This window comes from Sus scrofa, chromosome 15, assembly GCF_054392235.1.
Source record: "Sus scrofa isolate SSC_HxYL_T2T_F1_AM1 chromosome 15, Sscrofa_HxYL_maternal_Yorkshire_Landrace_v2.0, whole genome shotgun sequence".
NCBI classification, from domain to species: domain Eukaryota; kingdom Metazoa; phylum Chordata; class Mammalia; order Artiodactyla; family Suidae; genus Sus; species Sus scrofa.
In genome coordinates this window covers 119,872,020-119,883,705 of record NC_139397.1, presented here as the reverse complement: position 1 = coordinate 119,883,705, position 11,686 = coordinate 119,872,020, and the positions used below count along the sequence as shown (strand labels likewise).

The 11,686-nt window shown below is 43.9% G+C and overlaps 1 protein-coding gene across 15 annotated transcripts in view; it reads right to left on the bottom strand.

Moving 5' to 3' along the window:
• Positions 1 to 1,226: 1,226 nt before the first annotated feature.
• Positions 1,227 to 11,686, bottom strand: part of CDK15 (cyclin dependent kinase 15) — a 105,298-nt gene continuing 94,838 nt past the window's right edge. For 8 of the 15 annotated variants that reach the window (XR_002339420.2, XR_014828898.1, XR_014828897.1 and 5 more), the window contains 2 exons: positions 5,129 to 5,270; positions 1,227 to 2,069 (listed from right to left, as the gene is read on the bottom strand). Coding sequence is in view for 9 of the 15 variants with exons in the window: in XM_084998373.1 (XP_084854499.1) it covers positions 5,161 to 5,270 (110 nt within the window). In the remaining 6 variants the exon portion in view is untranslated. The remainder of the gene's footprint in view (positions 2,070 to 5,128; positions 5,271 to 11,686) is intronic. The other 7 variants (XR_014828894.1, XM_021076189.2, XM_084998372.1 and 4 more) reach the window with 2 other exon arrangements.

Below are 11,686 nucleotides of genomic sequence, written 5' to 3'. Positions count from 1 at the left end.
CTCCACATTCTTGGGAGCACCTGGTGCTCTCAGTGGTCTGGCAGCTGATCTTTGTAATCGGTGTGTAGGGGTACACGTTAGCTTCCATATTTTGTGGGAGTTCCCATCGTGGCTTAGTGGTTGACGAATCCGACTAGAAACCATGAGGTGGCGGGTTCGAGCCCCGGCCTTGCTCAGTGGGTTAAGGATCCGGCGTTGCCATGAGCTGTGGTGTAGGTCGCAGACAAGGCTCGGATCCCGCGTTGCTGTGGCTCTGGCGCAGGCCAGCAGCTGTAGCTCCAATTGGACCCCTAGCCCTGGAAGCGGCCCTAGAAAAGGCAAAAAGAAAAAAAAAAGACCTCAGTCTTTTGAATTATGATCCAATGCTAAATATCAGCTGCCTCTTTAAGAGTTGTGTATCTTACAGAGTTGATAGGTATGATTATAGACACTGGAGACAGCCAGACCTGCAGTTTGTGCCCTGATTCTGGTGTACTACCATGGCGGAGTTAGTTAATTTCTCTTAACCTCAGTTTCCTCTTTTACAAAAGGAAAGCAATAAATGAATAATAATAGTACTTACGTCAATGAGTTGTATAAATAAATTGTGTGCCTTCTCTGATTTTATTCAAGCGATTAGTAAAAACATTTGACCAGGAGTTCCCCAATGGCCTAGTCGTTAAGGATTTGGTGTTATCACTGCTATGGCTTTGGTTCGATCCCTGCCCAGGGATCCACATGCCACAGCATGACCAAAAAAACCCCCCAAGCAATAAACAAAAATCAAACAAACCAGAACACCCCCCCCAACCCCCCCCCCCCCATTTGACCAGAATAGGACTCAGGACTGAACCTTGTACCACTCCACTGCCAGCCTTTCTCTAGGTTGTATAACCACTGTTCTTTGAGTGCACTTAACTGCTTCATCGTCCAGCCCACACAGTTTCATCTTTCAGGTATGTCTGGATAAGCTTTATCAAATGCCTAAAATCAAATACTCAGTGAAGATAGATTTCTTTGGACTATTTGTATGCATTTTTCCTTCTTCCATCTCAAACTCTGAGTGCATAGGTACTATCTTAAACTCCTCTCTTAATTAGTTCCTCCTTGTTCTTCTAAAGGATATATAGAGGTCTCTGGTTTCTAGGCTACTACATTTCCTGAGCAGATGATCCCTAGATGAAGTAATTTGAGTTTCCCTGCTTCTTTTAGAAGGACCCATTGTTGAAAATGAAACACGTGTTAGCTGAGACAGATCTCTCATTTTATTTGAGGCTTATGTGTGTGCACACACGCATGTGTGTCTGATGGTGCAACAGGACTTAAATTACAACTTTGGAGCTCTTTGCTCTTATCTATCTATTCAGTATCTCTGCCATCAAATCAGAGCTGAGATTCCTCATCACTTTGCTAACATCCCAGACAATTAAGACTCAGTAGAAGGAGACAGTTTGAAATTTAATCCTAACAGCAGCTTAATCCGAACTCCTAAAATCTGGCTGGGGTGGGGTGGTAGGTAATATGTCTTGATAATCCAGTTAGTGAAGGAAGAAGTGCCCCCTAGGACATCATAACAAAGAGTCTTAAGCAAGTCCTTTTGTTGACAACTTTATCCAAGAAATCACCTTCCCCAGAGACTTTTCTAAACTTTAGACTTCTCTCCTTGCCACAGAAGTCCTTTTGTTGGAGGAAACTGTAAGTGAACATAGGATTGACAGCCTCTTCAAGCACCAGCTCTGTCTGCAAAGTTTCACTTGTTGGTTTTCCATCTGTCCCGTTCTCCTTCTGGCCCAGGGGTCTCTCTATCAAATAAAGAAGTGCCTGAAATTATTCAGAAGTCCTCTTCCAAGATGATTTCAGTCTAGGTCTAATTTCTGAGCCAATCACTCTTACATTCTAGGCAAATGACAACTTCAATAACCTGTCATTGCTTTTTTCTTCAAGTATTATGTACTGTTGCCTTCAGCATCATATTTACAATATTTCATTGCACAGGTGATGGTATAAAACCCTTGGTCCAGTGTGGAGTTAGAGTTGAAGCTTCTTAGTAAGCGGAAGCAAATTAAAACAGAATCAGCAGTAAAGGAGCCCTGGAAGTAAATGAAGAATGAAAAAAAAAATCAAAATAATGAATCACGTCTTACAGATTGAGAAGGAAACTTGTGAAATATTGCAAAGCTCTTGATCGAACTGTATACATACTGATAGAAAAGCTGATAATAAATTTTAACACAGGTCTCATCTCACCCCTGGTAATAAGAACTAAAAATCAAAATAATCCAAATCTGAGAGTTCTCATTGTGGCTCAGCACAAACAAACCCAACTAGTATCCACGAAGACTCGGGTTCAATCCCTGGCCTTGCTCAGTGCATCAAGGATCCGGTGTTGCCGTGAGCTGTGGTGTAGGTCACAGACTCAGCTCAGATCTGGTGTGGCTGTGGCTGTGGCATAGACTGGCAGCTGTAGCTCAGATTCAACCCCTAGCCTGGGAACCTCCATATGCTGCAGGTGCGGCCCTAAAAAAGACAGAAAAAAAAAATTTATCTCCAAATGTACAAGCTATCGTACCTCACCACACCCCAACTGTTCAAAACACTCCAAGCTTTGGAATAATATGTGTAAAGTGCCTGGCATATGGGATATACTCAGTAAATTTTAGTTCCATGTAGACATTAGTATACATTTTTTTCCATACCTGCAACTGACATTTTGAGGATCTTTTAAGAGTCTTAATTTTCAGGCATGCCTGCTAGTTCTAAGTCCTAATATCCCAATTTACATTTTGAATCTCCTGAAAAGTGAATATTTTAACATAAATTCAATTTAGTGGAAAAGATTTACAGGCCCCAAGTGTCCATGTGATTACTGCTTTTAGTCCCTAACTCCGGCACTCCCAGGCTCTGCTGAGCCCAAGCCAGTTATTAAACAGTTTAATTGCTCCAGCTTTTCCCTATTGTGGTTCTCCTCCTACGGCCTTTATCGCCTTACATTAGCACCAAGGGCCTGGGGACGGCAGCGATTACGCCAGCCCTCGCTAAATCTGCTTCCTCCTTTCTTCATTTGCTGGCACAGGCACCAAGTTCGTCACGCTGCTTTTAATTGATTTTCTATTGTGACCAATCTACATCTACAGGTAATGATTCTTTGTGGAAAGTGACTGTAGTTCAGAGAGACAGGGTCCTCTCCCTACCTTCTGGCTGCTTAGGAAAATAAGAATAACAACAACATGGAAATAATTGTTATTTCTTATGGGGCGACCACCATCTGAGACCACCATTTGCATCATCATTTTTGATAAGTTAATGAAGGGCAAATCCTTCCTGTTACAGAATATAGCTACAGTACACTCTATTCTCATAGCTATTGGGTTTAAAATGGCATAATCGCACAGTAAAATCTCTGCTCTAGAAAATATTTTACTTGAGAGATACCATATTATTATTTTCTTGCCTATTGTAATTCTAATTGTATATTGTCAAAACATAAACTTTGGTATTTCATAAAATGCTCTTGAGGAAAAGCTATAATTTTAAACTTCCCTGATTTTTCCAAGTTTCTAAATACAATGATCTTAGAAGATTCAAAAAGTAGATATTCTTTTTTTTTTTTTTTTTTTTGGCTACGTCTGTGGAATTCAGAAGTCTCCATATGCCTCAGGTGTGGCCCTAAAAAGATGAAAGACAAAAAAAAAAAAGCTCCCAGGTCAGGGATCAAACCCACACCACAGCAGTGACCTGAGCTATAGCAGTGACAATGCCATAACCTTAACCACTAGGCCACCAGGGAACTCCAAAAGGTAGACTTTCCTTTTTTCTTTTTTTGGCCTCCTATGGCATATGGAGTTCCCTGGTCAGGGATCAGATCCGAGCCGCAATTGTGACTACAGCTGCAGCAGTGCCAGATCCTTTTAACATACTGTGCCTGGCCAGGGATTGAGCCTACACCCTGGAGCTGCAGCGGGAACTCCAAGGCAGATATTCTTGATGTGTACATGCCTTTAACAAAGAAATCGGCAGACAGCTGAATCCTGCCATGTGAATGACGTTGGGGCAGGGGTTGGTGGTGCAGGGAGAAGGCCAGTTGTTACCTTCTAGGCCCCAGAAGTTCTGTTTGGAAGCAGGGGAAGCTGTGGTTGCCACAGGCATGGCCAAATTATAGGCTAATGCCTGTGGTCTGGGATATAGCGTGGATACAGTCACCTGCAGGGCTGTGGCTGACTCTGTGCATGGGTGTCATCCTGACACCTCCATCTAGATCACTGTCCCCTCCACCCACAATGGAAGGCCTAGGATGAGGTATGCTCTTGTAACATCTAGAGATGTCTGTACTAAGGTGGCTTTTGGAATTGTCCCACCCGGCTTCCTGTGCCTACCCGCAGAAGTCCTCAGGCTATGGTAGCCTTGGAGAAAATCTTCCATAGCAGCCCTTGGTCCTCAAGATTATCTTGGAAGGCAAGGCTGCCTGGGCTGATGGAGGAGACTCCTGAGAGCAGCTGAGTCTGTGACATTTGTGGTTGACTCCTCCCTATCACGGCCTTGTGGTTTCCAGATCTCCCTCTGGAGAGGACTCCCTGTGGGAGGCAAAGGGTGTAGCCTAACAAGCCTGGAGCAGTGATGACTGGATTCCTATCAGCCCCCGCACCCACCTCCTGGGCGGAGCCAGACTCAGCACCCGGGGGCAGGCCGGTGGCAGTTGGCACCATTCTGGTGACCAGCCATCCCGGTTTACTCAGGACTGTGTTAGTTTTAGCACTGAACAGCCCACATCCCAGGACACCCCTTGGTCTGGAGCAAATGGGGACAGCTGGTCACCCTGACCTCTGATTTTGTCCTATCAGCTGAGCGTGAGAACTAGGTAATTAAGGGAACTTGGCAGGAGGCCAGTGAGGTCCTGTACTCCGATGTGTCAGCTGAAGCCCAACGATGACGTGTAAATGCCGTCTGAGGAGCCGCATCACCCCTGTGGGAGCAGGAGAGAGGCTCCCCGGCAGCCTCCTCTCAGCCTGAGAGCCCGGGTCTCTGTCCCTAGAGCGGGAATGAAGAGCCAGGCACCAAACAGAGGTGCTCTGAACCCATGAATCAGGTTTTCGCTGGACGGTGATGGATTTTCACCGCTTCCATAAGGAGCCTCACTGTTGGAACCGCTTACCTGGAAGATCTTGGTGATCTCGCCCTTTCTTTTCACCAGCATTTGCTAAACTCGGCCGGGTGATGACCTTTCCGGTAGGAAGCCAAAAGGTCACACATTTCTGGCTTTAGCCTCACCCCTGAAACTGTAAACAAAGACTCCTCTGTAGGGAAGAAAAGGGGAAAGCACCAACATATTATTTCCTGCGATCTTTCATGGTGTATTTTTTATGCCTGTTGTAGTATCTGTCACCCAACGAGACATCAAAACGTCAGCCAGACTTAGCCAATAATTTATACTGACTCATGGATAACTCACTCCACTGAGGAGCTGTCAGTGCCTCCTAGTCAACTCAAGGCGTATTTACCAAATGAACACTTGGGTAGGCATTATGCTTAGGGTTGAAGATGGTAAAAACAGGAACAGAACTGGGACCCCCCCCCACACACACTAAGAAGGGCCAGAAGTAAGGTACAGACAAAGAATAATGACAGCCCCTGTTCTAAGTCACCCAAGGAGCACAGGAAAAGCAGGGACAAGTGCCTTGAGAGCCTTGAAGGATGACCCTCAAGGAGGATATTCCTGGCTGAGGGATCAGCTTGAGCGAAGGCTGGAGGAAGGAAAGAGTTTGAGAGCATTTCCTGGCCTTGCACAACCAGGGCAAGACAGACTAGAAGATAAAGTTGGAAAACTGGGTTGGAACCAGATGGGGAAGGACATTAATACCAAGCCAAAGAGTCTGGACAGGAGTTCCAGTGATGATAAGCAATGGGCATCATGATGGGCTAGATACATTTTGGCAAGTTTCAAACTCTGTTACATTAGATACATTTGGCAATCGATTTAAACAGACTCTAAGGAGCAATTTCTGTAAATTAAAAAAAATATTGGAAATAGAGGTGTATTACCTGAGCCCTCTGATTCATGTACTTGGTTAGCTCAGAATGCTGAGAGTTTGCGTTTATATACATGCCTGTGTTAGTTAAATGTGTGTTGTTCCTGGGTGCTTACTAGGCTAAAGCTATGGGCTGAGTCCTCCAAAACTTCACCTTGTAAGGGGCTCATCTACAAAATGGGGATAATGGAGTTCCCGTCATGGCGCAGAGGTTAATGAATCCGACTAGGAACCATGAGGTTGTGGGTTTGGTCCCTGCCCTTGCTCAGTGGGTTAAGGATCTGGCGTTGCCATGAGCTGTGGTGTAGGTCGCAGACATGGCTCGGATCCCGCGTTGCTGTGGCTCTGGCGTAGGCTGGCAGCTACGGCTCCGATTCGACCCCTAGCCTGGGAACCTCCATATGCCGCGGGAGCAGCCCAAGAAATGGCAAAAAGACAAAAATGGGGATAATAAAACTTCTAGGCAAATTGCTCTAAGTTTAAAAAAGAAAAGGTATGACAAACATCTTGGGTTATTTCTGATATACGATGTATTTGTAATAACTAATAGCCACTGTTACAAGCATCAGCAGAGATACCATCTGAGAAAAACATCAAGAGGCAATGGCTACACTGTCACCAAAGCACATCCACAGAACCTGCTCAGGACATCCTTCCACTTGGGCACTGCTTTCCTAAGGCTCACAAGCTGCCCAAACCTAGGTTGCTCTATTCTTTTTCCCTTCCTTCCTTCCCTCCCTTCTCTTTTAGGGCCCCACCCATGACATATGGAAGTTCCCGGGCTAGGGGTCAAATCTGAGCCACAGCAATGTGGGATCCAAGCCCCATCTGGGACTCCCACTGCAGCTTGCAGCAATGCTGGATCCTTTAATTCACTGAGTGGGGTCAGGGATCGAACCCACATCCTCATGGACACTATGTTGGGTTCTCAACCTGCTAAGCCACAACAGGAACTACCAAGGTTGCTCTAAATATCATCCAATTTGGGGTTCCCATAGTGGTTCAGTGGTTACTGAATCCAACTAGGAACCAGGAGGTTGCTGGTTCGATCCCTGGCCTTGCTCAGTGGGTTAAGGATCCGGCGTTGCCGTGAGCTGTGGTGTAGGTCACAGATGCAGCTTGGATCTGGTGTTGCTGTGGCTCTGGCATAGGCTGGCAGCTACAGCTCCGATTGGACCCCTAGCCTGAGAACTTCCATATGCCTGAGGTGCAGCCCCAGAAAAGACAAAAAGACATAAATAAATAAATATCACACAATTTAACAAAAAAGAGAAGTTCCAGCTTTGGTGCCCTGAAAGCATCAAATGTCTTAATAATATTGTTTGCTGGAAGATGCTCACACCCAAAGGGAAGAAATAAACCTGCAAGGCTGGCTCTGTCTTGGTTGCCTTGGATAAGCTGTGCGCCTGACTCCTTCGGTGTGCAATTACACATTTGCTAGACTGGAAAGGGGAGATGTCAAGTTTGTGGGTATGCATAATGCATTTTCCCAGGTATATTATAATGTGCAATTTTGTATTCTACTTTCTTTTAGCTCATGTCATAGCACGAACAGTCAAACAGTTCAAATAAACAGTGCAGATTAAACTTTACAGATAACTCCCCAAGGGACTCAAGGTCCAAACCACCTTGGGCACTTCCCTCAGGGAGAAGTGTCCTCTTGCCTTGGGGACAGTGGCATGGAGATTTCCTTCCAAAGCAGCAGCTCCCCAATAGCAAGGAGGGATGGAGGAGGTGGGGGAGAAAGAGAGAGAGAATGAAACAGAGCGGGAGACAGAGAGAGGGAGGGAGAGAAAGAGACAGAGATAGGAGGAGGGAGGGGAGAGACAGAGAGACAGGGGCAGGGCGGGGGGGTAAGGGCGGTGCAGACAGAGAGAGAGAAAAAAAAAACATTATGTGGCAGAACCATGTTGGGAAAGCGACCCGTTAATCAAAGGGATTCCAATTTGGCTGTGGACTGCCTAACTCTCCTTCCCAACTCATAGAAAAAGAAAAAGAAAACAAGAGGGGAAAAAAAGAAGGAAAAAAAGCAGCAGAGTGGCTCTCCGGCAGCAATCTCACAAATGCAAAACCTTCCATTCGCTGACTCCTCATTAGCTTACTGAATCTGACAGCATAATTACTGCAGCTGCTTTGCGCTTAGAATAAATAAATACAAAAGTGGGTGTTTAAAAAAATTTTTTTTGAGAAGGGAAATTCAGTCATCTAGACAGGAGGACAAGTTTATTTAAAACTTTTAGATTCTTATGTATTTAGATCATTTCGGAATGAGATAATGAGATAGTTGTCTTTCAGTCTAATTGAGTTCCTAAGCTCCTGGCTGTTGGCTGTCACCGCTTTCAAACTTTGCTTTAACTTTCCTTCTTTAGAAATCTGATCCTGGTGTCTCCATTTACTCTTCCAAGGCTGATAACCTGGTGAAGGCTCGGTGCACTGGAGTGCAGAAAGTGACTTAATGGGATTGCGGAGCTAAAGAACCTTTCACAGGAAACAAGATAATCAAATCTCTCCTACTTGCCTGTAATGGCTGAAAGAGAAAGCACGAGTTGAAAAGAAAGCTTGGAAATTAAACCATCATTTCGAAATGTCTTGTAGTTCCCTTGTCACGTGGTTTTTGTGCTACTCTTACACATCATCAATCCATCAGCTGGAGCTGCTTAGTGCATTTAATTATTCAGAGTGCACACAGCCTCTGTGACTGCGCGGTAATTTTAGCTTATGTGTATGTATATAGGCTTCATATCTTCAAAGCCCAGAGGATCACACAGTACTTTAAATTGAAGTTGCTAACTAACACGGAGTGTGCTTAAAACTCTGACTAGGGGCACAGCACATATGCATTTCCGATTAAGGCAGATGATCTTTCCTTTTAAAATTAATTAGTGCCTATTTATCTTTTCCTCTCCCTCCCTCCTCTCATTCTCCCAGGATCGCATTTATAGGAACCCTTGAATTCAGTGAGTTAAAAGCTTTATAAAATAAACATTCTGTCAATCTGGGGTATAGGAAACTAGTGTTAACCCATTGCACAGGTGGAGAAACTGAGGCTTATGGAGGCCAACAATGCATGTGATGCTGGGGAAAAAGAAGAAAACTCAAGTTCTTTAAAGCTTGATCCAGAGTTTGGACTCCCTGTACCATTTGTCTCACCTCATCCCTTTAAACAGTAAAAGCAATATAACACCAACATTAAAGAATACTTTGGAGTTCCCATCGTGGCTCAGTGGTTAACGAATCTGACTAGGAACCATGAGGTTGCGGGTTCCCTCCCTGGCCTTGCTCAGTGGGTTAAGGATCTGGCATTGCCGTTGCCATGAGCTGTGGTGTAGGTTGCAGACATGGCTCGGATCCCAAGTTGCTGTGGCTGTGGCATAGGCCGGTGGCTACAGCTCCGATTAGACCCCTAGCCTGGGAACCTCCATATGCCGCGAGTGCAGCCCTAGGAAAGACAAAAAGACCAAAAAAAAAGAGAGAATACTTTGAAAAAAGGAAAAATTATCCACAATTCTTCTCAACTAGAAGAGCATTTTTATTTTTGTAGCCTACCTTTCAGTTTTGTTGATATGCATACTACATTTCCATAGGTGCATTATAATATATAATATGCAATTTTGCATTCCAATTTCTTTTTTCTTTTTCTTTATGGCCACACAAGCAGCATGCAGAAGTTCCCAGATCGGGGATCAAACCTGTCACTGAACCGAGGCCGTGACAACGTCAGACCCTTAACCCACTGAGCCACAAGAGAACTCCTATCCTACTTTCTTTTAGATTGCGTCATAGCATAAACATTCCCATACACTCCTGTGAATTATCACTTAAAATAGTTGCATAGTACTGTGTGCTGACTCAATATAACAACATTTATCCAACCAGTTCTCTTATTTTGAATATTTAGATTGTTTCTTTTATCTTTATTTTAGAATTTAAAAAAAATTATAGATAACACTCCAATGAACATTTTTATGCATCTAGAGTTTGTTGTTGTTGTTTCTGTTCAGTTGTTTCTTTGCATAATTTCCAGGAACCAAAGTATAGGGCTAAACCATTTTTATAGCTCCTGATAGGTATGGCAGAATCCTTTGTAAACGCTGCCCCACCTTATAACACCATTTATAGAGAATCATTCTACCACAACCTCCCCTAGCACTGGGAGTCATTAAATTGAGGGGGAAAAAATAACTACTTTAACAGTTATTTGTATTTATTTAATCACTAATTTGGCTGTCTATTTAATCCATGTGTTGGTGTTCTCTTTTTGTTTCCTTTGCGTAAATTGCTATTTTATGCCTTTGCCCAATTTTCCATTGGGATCCTGATATTTTTCTTACAAACTCGAATAAGACAAAAAAAAAAAAAAAAAATCCCTGCCATTGATTAAGAAATTTTAAAACCCAAGGGTGCCTGTCCCAGCCCCCCCCCCAAAAAAAAACCCCAAAAGAACTAAAGCAAAATGACATTGAGGGTTAAGGAAGAGATCAAGGGCTTAAGTCTTTATGATACATAAAATTAAGCCCTCTTAATTGTGAGATATTAAACATGCTACCTAGGGACATATGGAATCTTTCCTGAGAAGGCTTTAAAATAAACATAGAAGACGAGACAATGGGAAGGCCACTGGACTAGGAGTCAAGATCTTGGTTCTAATCCTGGTTTTGCTACTAAATTCCCATGTGATCTTTAGCAAACAGCCATGAGGAGTTGGAAGAGAGTGGCTTGGGAGTCTGACTTGCTGTCAGATCTTGGCTCTTCCACTTACTTGTAGGACGTGAAGCAAATTCCTTAGTCTCTCTTATCACAATTTTCTAATACATAATGTGAGGATAATAACAGCCTCATCAGTTAGTATATAGATTAAATGGGAATTTATGCAAAGCACAGAGATGCCCAATAAATGGAAGCCACTATTATCCTCCTGTGCGTGTGAAGAACTCATCTCCATAATGAAGATATGCAAGAGCGAGTCCTGCGAACCTTTTCTTGTCAAAGGGTCTCCAACTCTTTCCTGAAGCATTTAACTTTATTTGGAGAGTCTTTCAGCCCATCATGCTAACAAATTTAACCAACACGAGGGCTTGGTAGGGCTGAGGGACTTGGTTCACCCAGACTTTTCCTACTCACGCAACTCTATGCAACACCATAAGCCGTGTCTCAGCTCATCGCCTTGTATTCTAACGTAGGAGAGTGGGCTGAGGACAACATCGAGCATGGAAGGCGACCAAGTGTGTTACGGAGGACACTTCCTACCTTGCTTGTTACGTACGGATTAATGGAGGATTTGAAAGGGAGAGACAGTGGTCTGAGTTAGGTTATAAACTCTTAGAAGCCGAATAGGGTCAAAATCTCCCTTCCCTCTTCCCTGCCAAACCCGACCTCTGAACCCTGGCCTGTAGAATGACAAAATATTCTGACTAAACTTTGAATAGACTAGACAATAAAAACAATAAACAGAGTAGATTTGAAATCAGCATACAAAGAGCTAAACTGAGCTTTGCTAGAACAGGTTAAGAATGTTTAAATCATTGCCAGAAGACATATGATGATAAAGAGTAAAGCCTAGGATGAAATATGAGTCAGGGGGTTCCCATCATGGCTCAGTGGGTTAAGACCCCAACCAGTATCCATGAGGATTCAGGTTCGATCCCTGGTCTTGCTCAGTGGGTTAAGGATTCAGCCTTGCCGTG